Source organism: Rana temporaria, chromosome 10 (assembly GCF_905171775.1).
Source record: "Rana temporaria chromosome 10, aRanTem1.1, whole genome shotgun sequence".
Taxonomy (NCBI): Eukaryota; Metazoa; Chordata; class Amphibia; order Anura; family Ranidae; genus Rana; species Rana temporaria.
The window spans coordinates 139,858,036-139,879,181 of record NC_053498.1 but is presented as its reverse complement, the minus strand read 5'-3'; the positions used below and the strand labels follow the sequence as shown (position 1 = coordinate 139,879,181).

The 21,146-nt window shown below is 49.9% G+C and overlaps 1 protein-coding gene across 1 annotated transcript in view; it reads left to right on the top strand.

Annotated features, from left to right (window-relative positions):
- CTNNBIP1 (catenin beta interacting protein 1) overlaps positions 1-21,146 on the top strand; it is a 51,193-nt gene that overhangs the window by 11,133 nt on the left and 18,914 nt on the right. Inside the window, exons 2-4 of the mRNA XM_040326404.1 lie at positions 15,546-15,598; positions 16,423-16,535; positions 18,802-18,892. Coding sequence (XP_040182338.1) covers positions 16,440-16,535; positions 18,802-18,892 — 187 coding nt within the window. The 5' untranslated portion in view covers positions 15,546-15,598; positions 16,423-16,439. The remainder of the gene's footprint in view (positions 1-15,545; positions 15,599-16,422; positions 16,536-18,801; positions 18,893-21,146) is intronic.

Here is a 21,146-nt window from a genome sequence, read left to right as displayed (position 1 = left end):
AACCTTTACAACCCCTTTAACATCAATGACGGCTTGAAGTCTTTTGTGGTATTTGTGGATGAGGCCCTTTATCTTCTCAGATGGTAAAGCTGCCTATTCCTCTTGGTAAAAAGCCTCCAGTTCCTGTAAATTCTTGGGCTGTCTTGCATGAACGGCACGTTTGAGATCTCCCCAGAGGGGCTCAATGATATTGAGGTCAGGAGACTGAGATGGCCAATCCAGAACCTTCACTTTATTCTGCTGTAGCCAATAACGGGTGTACTTGGCCTTGTGTTTTGGATAATTGTCATGTTGGTACGTCCCATGCACAGCTTCCTGGCTGATGAATGAAATGTTCCTCCAGTATTTTTTGATAACGTACTGCATTCACCTTGCCATCAATTTTGACCAAATTTCCTGTGCCTTTGCAGCTCGCACATCCTCAAAACATTAGCGATCCACCTCCGTGTTTCACAGTAGGGATGGTGGACCTTTCATCATAGGCCTTGTTGACTCCTCTCCAAATGTAGTGTTTATGGTTGTGGCCAAAAAGCTCTTTTTTTTTTTTGGTCTCATCCCTCCAAATGTCTTTGTGCCAGAAGGTTTGAGGCTCGTCTCTGATGTTTGGCGTATATTGTAAGCGGGAATTCTCACTCTATTCTACATATTTTTGGTAAAAAAAACGCAATAAGCGTTTATTGCGCAAAAGTTATAGCGTCTACAAAATGGGGGATAGTTTTATGGCCTTTTTTAATTATTTTTTTCCCCTTTATCGTGACTGCGACATTATGGCGTACAATTTTGGGACTATTGTCATTTTTACAGCGATCAGTGCTATAAAAATGCACTCGTTACTGTAAAAATGGCAGTGAGGGGGTTGACCACTAGATGCCGCTGTAGGGGGATGGGTTGTGTTTGACATGACACTGATCTCCACTCCGATTATGTGGAGATCAGTGTCCTTGTCACTAGGCAGAGCGGGGAGATGCTTGTTTTACATCAGCATCTCCCGTTCTATCTCTCGGGGAAAAGGTTGCGGGGACCCACGGTCGGGCTCACAGAGCTCGCGGCAGGGTCGCGAGCGGCGCATACACGACCACATGGCGGCATTTTAAAGGGGACCTGTACACCCATATGCCTGTCTATACCATTCTGCCGACGTAAATAGGCGTGCGGCGGTCCTTAAGCGGTTAAAGTCCCCTTTTTTGCCTGTGGATTTTTCCCTTTTTCCCTTCTCCACAGGTTCAATTATTTTGTTCTCAACCAGTTAATTCCCCCATCCATGCTAAACGGCGTGGATGGAGGAATCTCCTTGTCTTGCACATGTGCTAGAGCTGCACGATTAATCGTTTAAAGATTGCGATTTCGATTCACCCACCCTCCGCGATCTCCAGGCTGGATTAGCTAAATTTTTAGTATCACCGTCGGAACCAGCGTGGATCGCAAATAGCCGACTGACGTCAGCAAGCGAAACTGACGTCGGTCAGCAATGTAATGTCATCCCATGCAATTGTATCCTAGTCCGTGCAGAATTATACGTCCCACCACCCCGCACAGGCCGCGGTCCCCCTTCTGCACTCACCGTAGTCTCATTCCTCCCGGTGGATTCCTCTCCGTAGACGGAGTTCTGATCTACCCGCACAACTCGGAACCTGTACTGCCCACGCTGTACACGTCACCCGTCTCGGGGAGCCCCACCTACAGGAGGAGAGTGCTAAGGGCCCGGACTCATCGGCACAGGGGGAGGGAGAGGAGTGATTTATTGAGACACACAGAGGTCAATGCAAGAGCTGCCTCTATCTTGTGTGCTGGAATGGCAATCTCTCTGGGGGGGGGTTAGTGCTGAATGTGGGTTCAGGAATGTCATCCTTCTCCTTATGTCACCGACCTGGGAGCAGGATGAGAAGATCACACCCTGCAGGAGGAGAGACCCAGGGCAAGGACCAGGAGGGGCAGCCTAAAGGACCAGGAGGGGCAGCCTAAAGGACCAGGAGGGGCAGCCTAAAGGACCAGGAGGGGCAGCCTAAAGGACCAGGAGGGGCAGCCTAAAGGACCAGGATGACAAAAACAAGGTGACATCTGCTGGATGGAGATAGCAACCTAATAATAAGAATGTCAGCTGCAGGAACAAAATGACGGGTTCAGGATAGTAGCCTAAGGACTGTCATTTGCAAGGTCTGGGGCCTTAAAATAAAAAAGTTTGAGCATCGTGATCTTCATTCCAAGCAAAAGATCGTGATTCTCATTTTTCCCAGAACGTGCCGTACAACAATACAGTCATATGTTGGGGGGGATCCCTTCCCAGAATTCTTGAGGAGAAACTCCTATATTACACCCCCCCCCCCCCCCCAAAAAAAAAAAAAAAAATATTTGGCGCATTACGTCTCCTCGCACATGCGCAATATGATAATACTGCAAGATCCCACAGTTTGGGGGTTTCCTTGAAGGCAACGCTAACATAGCCTTCCTGGGGGGGGGGGGGGGGCGTGTATCTGTACGACCGGAGCTACGCACCTGAAAAAGGTAGGTCACCCAATTGGCCGTCATTCAGTCTTGTCAGGTTTTGTAACCTCAGCAGTAGGCCATTCATGGAGTGACCATCCGTTTTCTGAGTGGACCCGCGTTCCGGGCCCTCTGCCACCTTCTCGGGTCTCCAGTGCTGCTCTGGCCGGGTCACTTCTGATTGTACGGGACAGCTGGGATGGAAGTAAGTAGCTGTGCAGTAGATTAGGGACAGTCGGTGTCATCTGCACCGTCATTAACGAATGAACAGCTGGTTGTCTTGGCACAGCACTCCATGCCTTTCACCGGGAGAGAGGATACAATGCCGAAGCTGCTTGGAAGTTGAGGTCAAGGCGTGGTTTAAGGTCTTGATTTCCAGAAGGAAACTTTCGGATCTCTTACAAACACGTGTTAAGACAGTGGCTTGGCGCTAGGGTCTTGTAGCCCTGGGGTCCTGGGATCATTTCCCAGCAGTGACACCATCTGTGCTGCCTTTTACGTTCTTAGGGCCAGATTCACAGCGGAGATACGACGGGCTAGAATTATTGCTCTCGCTCTACCAATCGCGGCGATACCTCACATGTGTGGTTTGAACAACGTTTACATATGCACTTCTGCGCGCAAGCTCGTCAGGACGGGGCGCGTTTTCTGGCTCCTAACTTTTTTAGCTGGCTCCTAGATTCCAAGCAAATTTGTCAAACCCTGCCTTGGAGTATCTCAGGAAAACTGAAATTCCTATTGCAGGGGATGCCTAAAATTTTACTATCCTAGTGTGGGCTTCTGGGAAAATCATTCAGCCAATCGCACAGTTGGGAAATTACTTCTGAAGTGTCATCCTGTACAACAAGTGTTGTCATGATCACTTGGTGCCCCTGTTCCTCATTCCAGCACCCGGGTGTTGGCTGTTGCTTTTCCCCTGTCTGTGTTCACCTGCAAGGTGATTGATCTGGTTAGTCACCTGATATAAGCAAACTGAACATTCTATCCCTTGCTTGTGATAGAGACGGGTACCTACCTTGTTCCTGATCAAGCCTCATGTTTGTCTGCCTTGCTTTTCTGTTGGCGTTCCCTGTGTATGACCCGGATTGGATATAGGACTATTCCCTGAACTCGGCCTGCCTTATTATCTGGACTGTCATAGAACCACGCTATCTGTCTGCTCAACTGCAAGTAGTCTGTTTGCACCTGCCCTAGTGTGGTGGCCAGGCACTATAGCATTGTGTATAAGTCCTGGGGGCAACCAAGTATTGGTAGGCCTGCTTGCCTTAACCACTTAAGGACCGCCTCCTGCACATTTACGTCGGCAGAATGGCACGGCTGGGCACATGCACGTACAGGTACGTCCTGTGCTAGTGCCCGGGCGCGCGACCGGGTCCGAAGCTGCGGGACCCGTGGACCCGATCGCCGCTGGAGTCCCGCGATCGGTCCCCGGAGCTGAAGAACGGGGAGAGCTGTGTGTAACGGGTTCTTCGCTGTGGCGCCGTCATCGATCGCGTGTTCCCTTTTATAGGGATACACAATCGATGACGTCACACTTACAGCCACACCCCCCTACAGTTGTAAACACACTTGAGTTCACACATAACCCCTTCAGAGCCCCCTTGTGGTTAACTCCCAAACTGCAATTGTCATTTTCACAGTAAACAATGCATTTTAAATACATTTTTACTGTGAAAATGACAATGGTCCCAAAAAAGTGTCAAAATTGTCCGAAGTGTCCGCCATAATGTCGCAGTCACGAAAAATATCTCTGATCGCCTCCATTAGTAGTAAGAAAATAGGTAGAAGAAAACGTATCGGCCTAAACTGAGGAAAAAAAATGTTTTTATATATATTTTTTGGGGGATATTTATTATAGTAAGAAGTAAAAAATATTGAATTTTTTTCAAAATTGTCGCTCTATTTTTGTTTATAGCGCAAAAACTAAAAACCGCAGAGGTGATCAAATACCACCAAAAGAAAGCTCTATTTGTGGGGAAAAAAGGACGCCAATTTTGTTTGGGAGCCACGTCGCACGACTGCACAATTGTCTGTTAAAACGACGCAGTGCCGAATCGCAAAACCTGGCCGGGTCCTTTAGCTGCCTAAAGGTCCGGGTCTTAAGTGGTTAAGGGAGAGGGGGCTGCTATAGGTGAAGCACACAGCAGCTAGCTGCCATAACCCCGATATTTTTTCAACCGCGGGCGATCCAGCGTCCGATTTAACAATGGCTTTGAGGGCAGATTCGCCACGATTTTAATTTTTTTTATGGGCAGCAGGAGAGGTACCCTCCTGCCACTTTCTGGTCATTTTCCCCAATTATTGGATCCGCCAGTAAAGGCAGAAACGATCCGATCCCCTGGAGTGAGGGCAAGATGGCCCCCACTCGACCCTATGCCCTTGGAGGACCGGAGCGACGTCACCTCCACCTTAAAGGGCCCTTTTTAACCACATACGGACTGCCCGCCGTCATTGTACGTCGCTACTTTGAAGAGGAGTACCGTTGTTATGGTAGCAGCTAGCGACCATAACCTCGGTACCCTTTTCAAGAGCGGGTGGTCCTCTTTCAGATAAAAGTGGTCTCTGCTGCGGATACGCCGCAAGATCACTTTTATTGGCGCCGGGAGAGTGGCACCCCACTCCCACCGCTCTCTGGTGCCCTCCGCCACTTACCAGAGCCGTCAGCAGCAGCGGAGGCGATCGGGTCTGCTCCCTGGCTGGGTATGGAGACGAGTGAGGGGAAGATGGCCCCCACCCGTCTCCATATCATTGCAGGGCGGAAGCGACGTCGAAACGTCACTTCCACCCAATGCTCTTAAAAGGCATTATTATAAGAAGCGGCGGGGGAGGTGGGGGGCCTAGTCCTCCGCGATCCTGGGGAAAAGGCGCTCCGCAGACTAGGCCGAAGCCGTGGCCTCCCCTAAAACATCCTGCCCGCAGCGATCCTGGGAAAAGGCCGCGAGCGGCAGATGCCGCTTGCGCCCTTTTCCCAGGATCGCAGCGAGCTGCGGGCAGGATGTTTTAGGCCGCGGCTTCGGCCTAGTTTGCGGAGCGCCGGTCCTATGGAACAAATCCTTTTTTTTTTTTTCACCTTCCAAGCCAAGTCGCCAGGACGCCATTTCTAGTAGCCCTGGCGACCGGCATTTGTCGAGCCCTGTGTTAAGCATTATTAAAATCGCTGCTCCTGAAAAAAACGGCGGTTTTTAAAACTTTTTTTTTTTTGCATTGATGCAGGACCCGGGTCACCAAACACTTTTTATGACAATAACTTGCATATTAACCTTTAAAATTAGCACTTTAGATTTCTCCCATAGACTTTTAAAGGGTGTTCCACGGCTTCTCGAATTTGCTGCGAACCCCCCCAAATTGTTCGCTGTTCGGCGAACCACCAATGTTTGAGTCTTACTCATGTTCGACTTGAACAGATGGCCCATCCCTACGCCTCGCATGCAATGTCTGGCATCGCACTAGTGCAAACCCAGCCTAAAAATAAAGTCCCCGACCCTTTCCAAAAACGCAATGGGTCACAAAAATGCGTTGATGTGAACGTGTTCCATAGGAACCCATATCCTGCGTTTCTGTGAAAAAACGCCTTGGCGTGAGTGGAGCCTTATTATTCGTGTCGGGCACTTTCACACCTCCAATTGTTCTCATAGAATCCACATCTGCATAGAATCCACATCTGCCTTCACACGTGGTGATTGGATTACAGTGACTGAGCCACCTGGGGGGCTATAAATACTCCGGGGGAAGGTTCCTGACTCTACTATTGGGCCCCATTCACAACAGCAGGTGTTGCGCATATGTACTTTTTCATATATTTTTTTTATTTTTCTTTTTTTATAATTTATTTTATTTATTTTTTGATATTTTTCTTGTGACTGCGGTTGATTATGAACATTGATTTGACCCCACTAATGATTAGGAAATCTCAGGAATGTTTTTAAATAGTTTCCGCCTGGCCTATAGTCAAATGATAGGTGGGACATTCATCCTTTCCGGGTGGTTGTCCTATGAACACAGGCAGATCTGCAGCTTACTCTTAAGGCTGCATTCACACCTGAGCGTTTTGTCGCCTGAAGCGCGACGCTCAAAAACGCTAGAGGGGGGGAAAAAAACATTTATTCCCTATGGAGATGGTTCACATCTCCACTCCAAAACGCCTGACGCCGAACGCCTGAGGCTGCATTCACACCTAGGCGACAAGTAACGGCGCGTACGCGGCGTATTTTGCCGCGATTCGTTTAACTTTTTTTTTTTTTAACAAATCCTTTCCATTGCTGTCTATGGCCGAACGCCAATGCCGCCTGAAAAAAAGGGTCCGGGACTTGTTTTCAGGCGGCAGGCATGAGATGTGAACCATCTTATAGACAGCAATGGAAATTCGCCCCTCCAGCGTGTCGGGCGTTTTGTCGCCAAGGTGTGAATGGAGCCTGAAGCTCAAACAAGTTCCGGACCCTTTCGCGCAAATCGGGCGGATTGGGCGTTTTTGAGCGTTTCTATTACCCATAGAAAGTAATGGAAACGCTCGATTCAAGCGACTAGCGCGACAACGAGCGTTTGCTACGGGCGTTTTGTCGCTTTTAATCAATAGAACATTTCACCCAGGCAGAAGATAAAAAAAATCTACCAACATAGCAACAAGTGATGAAAAGATGATCATTTTTCCTATTGGCTAAAATAAAAAACGTCGAAGTACAAAAACGTCGGACGACGCTGCATGCAAACAAGCATGAATACGCGCGGGAAAAAAAAACAAACGAACGACCTACGCTCAGGTGTGAATGCAGCCTGACTGTCTGTGCTAGGAGGGGGGGAATTTGTGCTGTGAGGGGGGTATTTGAAAGGAGGGGGGAGGGGTGTTCTACTAGGAAAGTACATTTTAGGGGTAGAAAATTTGTGCTAAGGGGTGAATTTTTTTTTTGTGTGGGGGGAGGGGAGCGTGCATTTGAGCTGGGGGGGAGGGAGGGATGGGCTGCAAAGATTTCTTCTGGGGGGGTGGATTTGTGTTGGGAGGAAGGGGGAATCTATGCTTGGGGGAAAGAATGCAGATTGGTGCTCAGTGTTTGGGGGGGACTATTTTGCAGCTAAAGGACCAGGCCACTTTTTACAATTCGGCACTGCGTCGCAATTGCGCGGTCGTGCGACGTGGCTCCCAAACAAAATTGACGTTCCCCCCCCCCCCCCCCCCCCACAAATAGCTTTCTTTTGGTGGTATTTGATCACCTCTGCGGTTTTTATTTTTTGTGCTATAAACAAAAATAGAGCGACAATTTTACTTTTTGCTATAATAAATATCCCTCAAAAACATAAAAAAAAAAAAAAAAAAATTCTCAGTTTAGGCCGATACGTGTTTTTCGTATTTTTGGTAAAAAAAAAAACGCAATAAGCGTTTATTGATTGGTTTGGGCAAAAGTTATAGCGTCTACAAAATAGGGGATAGTTTTATGGCATTTTTATTACAATTTTTTTTTTTTTTTTTTATAGTAATGGCGGCGATCAGCGATTTTTATTTTTTTATATTTATTTTTTTCTGACTGCGACATTATGGCGGACACTTTTGACACTATTTTGTGACCATTGTAATTTTTACAGCGATCAGTGCTCTAAAAATGCACTGGTTACTGTGAAAATTACGCTGGCAGTGAAGGGGTTAACCTGTAGGGGTGGCGATAAAGGGGTTAAATGTTCCCTAATGTGTGTTTCTTACTGTAGGGGGGTGTGGCTTGGCGTATGACATCACTGATCGTCGTTCCCTATGACAGGAAACAGACTATCAGTGACGGGCTCACTAGGAAGCACGGGGAGAGGGTTTGTTTACACTCGCCTCTCCCCGTTCTTCAGCTCTGTGACCCGATCGTGGGCGTGGTCACGGAGCTAAGGCCAACGTACCTGCTTAAGCCCAGCCGTGCCGCTCTGCCAACGTATATCGGCATGAGGCGGTCCTTAAGCGGTTAAACCCAGAGGTGATTAACTGGTTGCCGACCAGCCGCCGCAGTTCTACGGCGGCAGGTTGGCTCTCCTGCGCGAGAGCTACGTCGGCAGGGGAAGTGGCCACTAGGGGCGCGCTCCTCCTGACTCCCGCGCGCTCGCTCGGCGGTCGCGATCACTGCCAGGCACCCGCGATTGCTCGTTACAGAGCGGGGACCGGGAGCTGTGTGTGTAAACACACAGCTCCCGGTCCTGTTAGGGGAGAAATGCTGATCTTCTGTTCATACAATGTATGAACAGCGATCTGTTATTTCCCCTAGTAAGGCCACCCCCCCTACAGTTAGAACACACCCAGGGAACATACGTAACCCCTTCCCCGCCCCCTAGTGTTAACCCCTTCACTGCCAGTAGCATTTTTATAGTAATCGATGCATTTTTATAGCACTGATCGCTATAAAAATGGCAATGGTCCCAAAAATTTGTCAGAAGTGTCCGCCATAATGTCGCAGTACCGAAAAAAAATCGCCGCCATTACTAGTAAAAAAAAAATATTAATACAATTTTTTTTTTTTAAGGAAAGTAGGTAGAAGAATACGTATCGGCCTAAACTGAGGAAAAAAATAGTTTTTTTTATATATTTTTGGGGGATATTTATTATAGTAAAAATTAAAAAAATATTCATTTTTTTCAAAATTGTCGCTCTATTTTTGTTTATAGCGCAAAAACTAAAAACCGCAGAGGTGATCAAATACCACCAAAAGAAAGCTCTATTTGTGGGGAAAAAAAAGGACGCCAATTTTGTTTGGGAGCCACGTCGCACGACCGCGCAATTGTTAGTTAAAGCGACGCAGTGCCGAATCGCAAAAAGTGCTCTGGTCATTGACCAGCAATATGGTCCGGGGGTTAAGTGGTTAAATACCACCGAAAAGAAAGCTCTATTTGTGTGGGGGAAAAAAAGGATATGGGTACAGTTTGGCATGACTGCGCAATTGTCATTTAAAGTGTGACGGCGCTAAAAATTGGCCTGGGCAGGACAGGGGTAGAAGTGCCCGGTATTGAAGGGGTTAAAATAAAACCATCCAGCTGAACAGGTATTGTCACCTTTAGGATTGCAGAGCATTGTACTCTGAGACATCAATAATCTTGTAAAGATGTTGCCGTCTAATCGGCGGGATCATGTGACGGGCATGTTATGTCTCTGGCACCTCCTGGTGGGGCCCCTTCTCAGGCCGACACGCGCGGGTGCTGCGATGTGTACTATACACACAATTTCCTACACTGTAGGACGCTGATTGCATTGTCTGCTGAGAAGTGTTTTATGAGCTGATTATCCGGAGTGTTGCGCCCCCCCCCACGGCTTCCAGATCATTGTACCCCCCCCCCCCCCCCCCCGCGCTGTGTAATGTCCCAGACCAAGCCAATGACTTCATCCAAAGCCACACACCCACTTTATACAGCGCCTTGAAAAAGTATTCATACCCCCTTGAAATTCCTCACATTTTGTCATGTTACAACCAAAAACGTAAATGTATTTTATTGGGATTTTATGTGATGGACCAACACAAAGTGCCACATAATTGTGAAGTGGAAGAAAAATGATAAATAGTTTTAAATTTTTTTTTTTACAAATGTGTGGCGTGTTTTTGTATTCAGCCCCCTTTTACTCTGATACCCCTAACTAAAATCTAGTGGATCCAATTTCCTTCAGAAGTCACCTAATTCAGGGTTTAACAAATTTGCTTGGAATCTAGGAGCCAGCTAAAAAAGTTAGGAGCCAGAAAACGCGCCCCGTCCCGACGAGCTTGCGCGCAGAAGCGAACACATACATGAGCAGCGCCCGCATATGTAAACGGTGTTCAAACCACACATGTGAGGTATCGCCGCGATTGCGAGAGCAATAATTCTAGCTCTAGACCTCCGCTGTAACTCAAAACATGCAACCTGTAGATATTTTTAAACGTCGCCTATGAAGATTTTAAAGGGTAAAAGTTTGTCGGCATTCCACGAGCGGAAGCAATTTTGAAGCGCGACAGGTTGGGTATGAATTTACTCGGCGTAACCTTATCTTTCATAATATTAAAAAAAATGGGGTTAACTTTACTGTTGTCTTATTTTTTTTAATTAAAAAGTGTAATTTTTTTCCCAAAAAAAGTGCGCTTGTAAGACCGCTGTGCAAATACGGCGTGACAGAAAGTATTGCAACGATCGCCATTTTATTCTCTAGGGTGTTAGGATAAAAAATATATATAATGTTTGGGGGTTCTAATTAGAGGGAAGAAGATGGCAGTGAAAAATAGTGAAAAATTACATTAGAATTGCGGTTTAACTTGTAATGCTTAACACCACCAGATGGCGCCAGCTCACAAAAAATGTTTTGCCCCCGTTCCAAGCCAAGACGCCAGGACACTATTTCTAGTCGCCTGGCGACCAGGATTTGTCGAGCCCTGACCTAATTAGTAAAAAAGAGTCCACCTGTGTGTAATTTAATCTCAGTATAAATACAGCTGTTCTGTGAAGCCCTCGGAGGAGAACATTAGTGTAAAAACCGCATCATGAAGGCCAAGGAACACACCAGACAGGTCAGGGATAAAGTTGTGGAGAAGTATAAAGCAGGGTTGGGTTATAACAAAATCTCCCAAGCTTTTGAACATCTCACAGAGTTCTGTTCAATCCATCATCCGAAAATGGAAAGAGAATGGCACAACTGCAAACCTACCAAGACATGGCCGTCCACCTAAACTGACCGGGCCGGGCAAGGAGAGCATTCATCAGAGAAGCAGCGAAGAGGTCCATGGTAACTCTGGAGGAGCTGCAGAGATCCACAGATCAGGGGGGAGAATCTGTCCACAGGACAACTATTAGTCGTGCTCTCCACAAATCTGCCCTTTATGGAAGAGTGACAAGAAGAAAGACATTGTTGAGAGAAAGACATAAGAAGTCCTGTTTGGAGTTTGTGAGAAGCCATGTGGGGGAGGGGACACAGCAAACATGTGGAAGAAGGGGCTCTGGTCAGATGAGTCCAAAATGTAACTTTTTGGCCGAAAAGCAAAACGCTATGTGTGGGGGAAAACTAACACTGCACATCACCCTGAACACACCACCCCCACTGTGAAACATGGCGGTGGCAGCATCATGTTGTGGGGATGATTTTCTTCAGCAGGGACAGGGAAGCTGGTCAGAGTTGATGGGAAGATGGATGGAGCCAAATACAGGACAATCTTAGAAGAAAACCTGTTGGTGTCTGCAAAAGACTTGAGACTGGGTGGAGGTTCACCTTCCAGCAGGACTGGTATGACTGTAGATTTTATGCTCCTTGGAGGAGGACCGATGTTTGATGGTTTCGTGTTTCCTCTTAGGATTATGTTGGTACATAATAATAATAAATCTATGTGTAGGTGTGAGCCTTCTCCATCTTTAGCAGAGGCTCCAGTCATTTCCCTTTTAGTAAATACCGTATTTATCGGGGTTTACCGCTCGCCGGCGTATAACGCGCACCCCAACTTTAGAAAGCTATTTTAAGGGAAAAAAAAGAAAACTTACATTTTTGCCCTGCATCCATCGGCGGCCTTGTCCAGCATCCGTCTCCGGCCTTGCGCGGGGTCCGTCTAGCCTTGTGGGTGTCCGTCTGGTGCCTTCCTTGCGCGAGGTCCGTCCAGCCTTGTGGGTGTCCGTCTGCGGCTTCCTTGTGCGAGGTCCGTCCAGCCTTGTGGGCGTCTGTCTGGCGCCTTCCTTGCGCGAGGTCCGTCCAGCCTTGTGGGCGTCTGTCTGGCGCCTTCCTTGCGCGAGGTCCGTCCAGCCTTGTGGGCGTCTGTCTGGCGCCTTCCTTGCGCGAGGTCCGTCCAGCCTTGTAGGCGTCCGTCTGGCGCCTTCCTTGCGCGGGGTCCGTCCAGCCTTGTGGGCGTCCGTCTGGCGCCTTCCTTGCGCGGGGTCCGTCCAGCCTTGTGGGCGTCCGTCTGCGGCTTCCCTGCGTGGGGTTCGTCCAGCCTTGTGGGTGTCCGTCTGCTGCTTCCTTGCGCGGGGTCCGTCCAGCCTTGTGGGTGTCCTTCTGCGGCTTCCTTGCGCGGGGTCCGTCCAGCCTTGTGGGTGTCCTTCTGCGGCTTCCTTGCGCGGGGTCCGTCCAGCCTTGTGGGTGTCCTTCTGCGGCTTCCTTGCGCGGGGTCCGTCCAGCCTTGTGGGTATCCTTCTGCGGCTTCCTTGCGCGGGGTCCGTCCAGCCTTGTGGGTGTCCGTCTGCGGCTTCCTTGCGCGTGGTCCGTCCAGCCTTGTGGGTGTCCTTCTGCGGCTTCCTTGCGCGGGGTCCGTCCAGCCTTGTGGGTGTCCGTCTGCGGCTTTGGAGGTGTCCGTCTGCAAGTCCATCCGCACCTTGCCCGGGGTTGCAGCGGTGTTTGTTTTTGGATTTGGCGCCGAGAGGAGCCGGATTTCCTGTGTGTTCGGCTTGTCTCGCGTGGCTGCGGGCGGAGCCAAGCCTAGCCAAGTGCTCGGCTCGACTCTAGACAGCGGGGATTGGCGTATATCGCGCACCCATGATTTTCCCCTGATTTTAAGGGGGGAAAAAGTGTGCGGTATACGCCGATAAATACGGTAATTGTTACATAGTCTCTGAACACTCCTTTCTGCAATCACATGACCGATCGACGGAAACGTTTCCTGGAGTCGATCAGCGCTGGCTCCCGCTGTAAGAACCTGATCCGGGTGATTGGAGGTGATGGGCAGATTCTTTGTGTTGGCTCGGGGACAGCTGCTTCCATATCTGTAATATAAGATCCCATGTGAGGAATGGATTCCGGTATAGGAGGCGCGGGATGTATGTATCGCTTTCTGCATACTCGGCACATTTTCATCCCTCATCCGGCTGTCTCTTGGATGAATATTTACTGCATTTTTTTTTTTTTTTTTTTTTTTTTCTTCGAGAGATTTCAGATCAATATCAGTATGGCATTAACCCTTAAGGTTTTCAGCTGAGAAAAATCGGCGTAGTTGCTGTATTCTCGCGTTCTCTTCTTTGCCTTATTAAAGCAGATCTGTCATTTAAAGTAATAGTGAGGGCTCAGCGTTCCTTTTTTTTTAATATGTATTCGTAGCATTAAAGTAATATTAAGTCAGCAGCTGCAGTATTTTTTTTTCGGCAGAGAGCCGCTTTAAGGTAAACATCTCGGTACAGTTACAACCCGTCCCCAAACACCTGCTGTCCTTGTCACCGCTGCCTGCTCCGCCACAATCTTGCACCGCTCCCCTGAACTTCCTGGCTGTAAAGGCAAAGTGAATTGTTGCTGGATGGGATCTACTGTTGAGGGAGAGATCTAGTGATGCTGGCTGCTGAAAGATCTACTGCTGCTGGCGGGGGTGTGTCTATTGCTCCTGGGGAGGGGGGGGGGGGTGTCTAGTGTTGCTGCCGGAGGGCGATGGGGGGATGTCTAGTGTAGCTGCCGGAGGGGGGGGGGTGTCTAGTGTTGCTGCCGGAGGGCGATGGGGGGATGTCTAGTGTAGCTGCCGGAGGGGGATGGGGGTGTCTAGTGTAGCTGCCGGAGGGGGGATGTCTAGTGTAGCTGCCGGAGGGGGGGGGGGGTCTAGTGTAGCTGCCGGAGGGGGGGGGTGTCTAGTGTTGCTGCCGGAGGGGGGGGGGTGTCTAGTGTTGCTGCCGGAGGGCGATGGGGGGATGTCTAGTGTAGCTGCCGGAGGGGGATGGGGGTGTCTAGTGTAGCTGCCGGAGGGGGGATGTCTAGTGTAGCTGCCGGAGGGGGGGGGGTGTCTAGTGTAGCTGCCGGAGGGGGGGGGTGTCTAGTGTTGCTGCCGGAGGGGGGGGGTGTCTAGTGTTGCTGCCGGAGGGGGGGGGTGTCTAGTGTTGCTGCCGGAGGGGGGGGGGGGTCTAGTGTTGCTGCCGGAGGGGGGGGGGGGTGTCTAGTGTTGCTGCCGGAGGGGGGGGGGTGTCTAGTGTTGCTGCCGGAGGGGGGGGATGTCTAGTGTTGCTGCCGGAGGGGGGGGGATGTCTAGTGTTGCTGCCGGAGGGGGGGGGGATGTCTAGTGTTGCTGCCGGAGGGGGGGGGATGTCTAGTGTTGCTGCCGGAGGGGGGGGATGTCTAGTGTTGCTGCCGGAGGGGGGGGATGTCTAGTGTTGCTGCCGGAGGGGGGGGATGTCTAGTGTTGCTGCCGGAGGGGGGGGGATGTCTAGTGTTGCTGCCGGAGGGGGGGGATGTCTAGTGTTGCTGCCGGAGGGGGGGGGATGTCTAGTGTTGCTCCCGGAGGGGGGGGATGTCTAGTGTTGCTGCCGGAGGGGGGGGGTGTCTAGTGTTGCTGCCGGAGGGGGGGGGTGTCTAGTGTTGCTGCCGGAGGGGGGGGGTGTCTAGTGTTGCTGCCGGAGGGGGGGGATGTCTAGTGTAGCTGCCGGAGGGGGGGGGGGGTCTAGTTTTGCTGCCGGAGGGGGATGTGGGGATGTCTAGTGTTGCTGCCGGAGGGGGGGGGGTGTCTAGTGTTGCTGCCGGAGGGGGGGGGTGTCTAGTGTTGCTGCTGGGGGGGGGGGGGGTTAATTGCATTTTTTTTGTTAACAAATTCCATATAAATCACTTCGCACCACAAATTATATTTGCAAATGTTTATCAACGGCAATAAAGAGAAACGATGCATCTCTCTGTTCTGTTTGATCAGTGGTCTCCAATCTGTGGTCTTTTGCTTGCTTTTATCTGACCCTTGGAGCATTATTTCATCCACCGATGCCAACAATGGGGCAACATTTCTCCTACTGGCACCAATGATGTGGCACAATTCCTCCCAATGACACCAACAATGGGGCACCATTGCATCAATGATGGGGCAAAATTCCTCTCAATGACACCAAATGGGGCCCAATGACATCAACAATGGTGCACAATGTCGCGGGCTGCCTGTTGCTGCTGCCGGGGGGGGGGGTTGGGGTCTAATCAGTGTTTTTTTTTTTTATTGTTAACAAATTACATACAAATCACTTGGCACCACATAATTTTATATTTTGGTCCTTTATTCTCAGAAAGGAGCAGAACCTTTTCTCCCCCTTGGGTTGGGTGGGTCCAAGTTATGGGGTTTAGATGCCTATTGGGGAAAGAAACGTGGCATATTGTCTCTGACTAGTGTGCTGGTGGCTGCGGTGATTGGTCAATGTCTAACGCTTTTCTCTGTTTTTAGGGTCCCCTATCTCCAGTGTGACTGGTCAGGCCAAGGGAATCCTTCAGCAAGAGGTAAGTCCATCCAATGGGATCTCATATTGTACATACAGTCCTTCCGGAAAGTATTCACATTGCTTCATTTTTTCCACGTTTTGTTATGTCACGGCCTTATTCCAAAATGGATTCTATTCATTTTTTTTTTTTTTTTATTTCTACAAACTATAATAGAGCTGCATGATTAATCCTTAAAACGGGGTTCGACAAAATCTGGGCGCCAGGTCGCAATTGCTACTAGAATTAGCAACCCGGGGAAGGAAGCATAGGCCTGCAGAAGGCCGCAAAACCGCGGCCTCAATTACCGACCGACCCCCATCCTGTGTCTCCGTGCACCCCCACCGCGCCGGCTGGTAATTGAGGCCGCAGCTTTGCAGGCCTACGCTTCCTTCTGTGATCTGGCGCCATCTTGTGGTGGCCGTTGGCATGACAAGACAACCAGCAATGCTAATGGAGCTTCTGTGTTTTTCACTGCCATCTCCTTCCCTCTAATTAGAACCCCCAAACATTATATATTTTTTATTCTAACACCCTAGAGAATAAAATGGCGGTTGTTGCAATACTTTCTGTCACACCGTATTTGCGCAGCGGTCTTACAAGCGCACTTTTTTTGGGAAAAAATACACTTATAAGACAACAGTAAAGTTAGCCCAATTTTTATTTATTTGTTGCATAATTTGCATAACTTTTTTTGTATAATGTGAAAAATGATGTTAAGCCACGAGAATCGTTTACTTTTAGTCTAAGCAAAAAAAAATGGCGATTCTCCTTTTCTCCAGAATGGTGCAGCTCTATGTGGTGTCGGCAGACGTCTCATGGGTTTGTTTTCTTGGTTCTTGCAGGGAGCAGGGCAGGGGGCATGAACCGCGAGGGGGCCCCCGGGAAGAGTCCGGAAGAGATGTACGTTCAGCAGAAAGTGCGGGTCCTGCTCATGCTGAGGAAGATGGGCTCTAATGTGAGTATTCCAGGCCTGTGTGGGGGGAGAACCAGCCAAGACAGACGTGAGAAAGTCCTCTAGTTTGTGTGCTAAAGGGTTTGTTTACACTAGTGGTTGTGGGGTGGTAAAACGGTGCAGCTGAGTCACGTCTTTACTGAAACCCACGTAGCTGCACAGGGGAGGGGTGTACATATACTGTGACCATCGTGATGCCTTGCATTAGGGCACAGCAAAATGTATCTGTAATATTGGGGCGCCTCTTCCACTGACCGACCCTGTAAGGGGGGCGCCTCTTCCACTGACCGACCCTGTAAGGGGGCGCCGCTTCCACTGACCGACCCTGTAAGGGGGGCGCCTCTTCCACTGACCGACCCTGTAAGGGGGGCGCCTCTTCCACTGACCGACCCTATAAGGGGGGCGCCTCTTCCACTGACCGAACCTGTAGGGGGGGGGGCGCCCTTTCGCTGACCGACCCTGTAAGGGGGGGGGCGCCTCTTCCACTGACCGACCCTGTAAGGGGGGCGCCTCTTCCACTGACCGACCCTGTAAGGGGGGCGCCTCTTCCACTGACCGACCCTGTAAGGGGGGCGCCTCTTCCACTGACCGACCCTGTAAGGGGGGCGCCTCTTCCACTGACCGACCCCTGTAAGGGGGGCGCCTCTTCCACTGACCGACCCTGTAAGTGGTGGATGCCGCTTCCACTGACTGACCCTGTAAGGGGTGGATGCCCCTTCCACTGACTGACCCTGTAAGGGGTGGATGCCCCTTCCACTGACCGACCCTGTGAGGGGGGCGCCTCTTCCACTGACCGACCCTGTGAGGGGGGCGCCTCTTCCACTGACCGACCCTGTGAGGGGGGCGCCTCTTCCACTGACCGACCCTGTAAGGGGGGCGCCTCTTCCACTGACCGACCCCTGTAAGGGGGGCGCCTCTTCCACTGACCGACCCTGTAAGTGGTGGATGCCGCTTCCACTGACTGACCCTGTAAGGGGTGGATGCCCCTTCCACTGACTGACCCTGTAAGGGGTGGATGCCCCTTCCACTGACCGACCCTGTGAGGGGGGCGCCTCTTCCACTGACCGACCCTGTGAGGGGGGCGCCTCTTCCACTGACCGACCCTGTGAGGGGGGCGCCTCTTCCACTGACCGACCCTGTAAGGGGGGGGCGCCCCTTTCACTGACCGACCCTGTAAGGGGGGGGCGCCCCTTTCACTGACCGACCCTGTAACAGGGGGGGGCGCCCCTTTCACTGACCGACCCTGTAACGGGGGGGGCGCCCCTTTCACTGACCGACCCTGTAAGGGGGGGGGGGGGGCGCCCCTTTCACTGACCGACCCTGTAAGGGGGGGGGGCGCCCCTTTCACTGACCGACCCTGTAAGGGGGGGGGGGGCGCCTCTTCCACTGACCGACCCTGTGAGGGGGGCGCCTCTTCCACTGACCGACCCTGTGAGGGGGGCGCCTCTTCCACTGACCGACCCTGTGAGGGGGGCGCCTCTTCCACTGACCGACCCTGTAAGGGGGGGGGGGGGCGCACCTTTCACTGACCGACCCTGTGAGGGGGGCGCCTCTTCCACTGACCGACCCTGTGAGGGGGGCGCCTCTTCCACTGACCGACCCCTGTAAGGAGGGGGAGCCCATTTCACTGACCGACCCTGTAAGGAGGGGGAGCCCCTTTCACTGACCGACCCTGTAACAGGGGGGGGGCGCCCCTTTCACTGACCGACCCTGTAACAGGGGGGGGGCGCCCCTTTCACTGACCGACCCTGTAAGGGGGGGGCGCCCCTTTCACTGACCGACCCTGTAAGGGGGGGGGTGCCCCTTTCACTGACCGACCCTGTAAGGGGGGGGGTGCCCCTTTCACTGACCGACCCTGTAAGGGGGGGGGTGCCCCTTTCACTGACCGACCCTGTAAGGGGGGGGGCGCCCCTTTCACTGACCGACCCTGTAAGGGGGGGGGGGCGCCCCTTTCACTGACCTACCCTGTAGGGACCCCTCTCCTACTGATTACCAGCGTTGGGAACATTTTCTCCCACTGACCACCAATGTAAGGGGTCTCCTCTCCTACTGACCACCAATGTAAGGGGCACGGCGCTGTTTGATTTGTGGTCGGAAGGTTGCTTTTAGAATATTTGTCAATCAGTTCTGGTGTTGGGCCACTAAGATTGATTGATCTGTCTCTGCTGCAGCCGGCAGTCAAACCAGAACACTGCTGGAAGATTGCAAAGCATGCTGGGAGCGTGAACTTGTTTCTGAAAGTAACTTGTCTCTTCTGTTTCTCCCGTAGCTCACCCCTAGTGAGGAAGCATTCCTGCGATCGTATGCTGGAGTGGTCACTAGCCAGCTCAGCCAGCTGCCCCAGCACGCCATTGATCAGGGTAAGTGTGCAATTATAGGATGCCTCTTCACTTTGTTTTTTTGCTAGAATATTGCCCGGAACCCTCAAAAAAAATGTATGTTTTCTTAGCAGAGACCCTAGGGAATAAAATGTCGGTTGTTGACACTTTTTATGTCGCGCTGTATTTGCACAGCAATTTTTTATACGCAACAACTGTTTCATGAATAATTAAAAAAAAAACACAAAAGTTGGCCCGCTTTACTTTTTTTTTATAATGTGGAAGATGAAGTTACACCGAGTAAATGGATACCTAACATGTCACACTTCAAAATTGCGCACGCTACTGGAATGGCGCCAAACTTCGGTACTTAAAAATCTCCATAGGCGACAATTACATTTTATTTTTATAACAGGTAATCTGTTTAGAGTTAGAGGAGGTTTAGCACTAGAATTATTGCTCTCGCTACAACATTTGCTGCGATGCCTCACATGTGTGGTTTGATAGCCATTTACATGTGTGTGTGTGCAATGTAGGTATGCGCTTTTAAACATTTTTTTGTTTGTTTTATTTATTTTTACACTATGCCTTTTAAAAAAAAAAAACAAAAAAAAAACGTTTTGATCACTTTTATTCCTTATACAAGGAATGTATACATCCATAATAGGAAAAGGGTGTGACAGGTCCTCTTTACAGAGAGACGTGGGGTCTATAAGACCCCCACATCTCTCCTCTAGGCTGGAAAGCCTAATATTTAAAAAAATAAAATAAATCTGGTTCGTGGTATTCTTTATGGTAAGATGGCCACCGCCGATCACGCACGCCGAGCCGTTAAAAACACCGGCGGGCAGCTGGACGGGGGAGGTGGATTTCCCCTACCCGCTGCCCGTAAAAACAATCAAGCGGCTGAACAGCCACTATGATTGTTTTTACAATGCAGGGAATTGCCGGCAGGAAAAAAAAAAAAAAAGATATCTGATGCCTGTAGCTGCGCCCATCATCCCGATATCTCAACTCAAAGTCCAGAGCGTCAAATGACGGCCTTGGGCGGGAAGTGGTTAAAGTGGAGTTCCACCCATAAATATAACATTACATCAGTATTTAAAAAAAATGTCATTAGTCCTTTACGAAAATTTTTTTTTTTTTTTAGATGCCTTCAAAGTGTTGTTGCTAGGCAGAATAGTTAATCTTCCCACTTCCTGCACCTAGGTGCTTAATGCTTCCTAACCTACACCGCTCAGACTCCTGGGAATGTAGTGGGTGTAACTTTCCAGGAGTCTGTGCATTCCCCAGTCTCAAAGAATCATGTGACTTGGACAGCACAGGTGCTGAAACCTGATCTGACACTGCTTGTGCAGCACTGAGCATGTGCGAGATCTGAAAGGCTGAAATCCAGGAAGTCATACAGTCTGGCTTCATGATGCCCACACTTAAGATGGCCCCAGTCAATTTCTATTTTATAAAGTGTGTAAATGCTGTAACAACCTAACAAAACGGTCCTTAGTTTACAGACTAACTTTACTAGAATACATTAAGCTTGTGTATTACAGGGGTATTTATATATAAAAAGTGAAATTGTGGCCGGAACTCCTCTTTAAGTGGAGTCATGTGGGCACTCCAAGGGTTTTAAGTGTATAAAAAAAATAAAAAAAGTGTGACTATCTCAGCTGTCAAAAAAAAAACAAGGGACACACCATCGGTCTCCTCTCCTTGACAGGATGTGGATCTCTGTGTTTACACACACACAGAGATCCATGTCCCTGGCTCTGTAACAGCCGTTCGCGGGTAGCTGGCGGACATTGTGGCTGCTAGGCACGCGCATCGGCAACTGAGTGACGCGGCGGGCACGCGCGCCTTTGCCCCAGTCGCCGGTGGGAGCCGAGGACGTCTATTAGACGTCCTCCCGGCATTGTAGAGCCACCTTGTGGCCGTTAAATTACAATGGCCCGGGTCTCAAGAAGTTAGAGTGACGTGTTTGGTATCTATTTCACGTTTAACATCAACTCTTATATTTTGCCATAAAATGTGATATTATATTGTGCTTGTGTTTACTAAAATCCATAAAACTGTATTTTTTCCAAAAAATTTTGCATTTGACAAACTGCTGTTCAAATACAGTGTGATAGAAAAAGAAATTGCAACACACACCCATTTTATTCTATAGGGCCTCTGCTAAAAAAAAAAATTATATAATGTTTTGGGGTTGTAAATAATTTTCTAGCAAAAAAAAAATCTGATTTATTACATATATGTGAGAAGTGTCAGACCAGACTTGGAAAGATGGAATTGGCTGAAG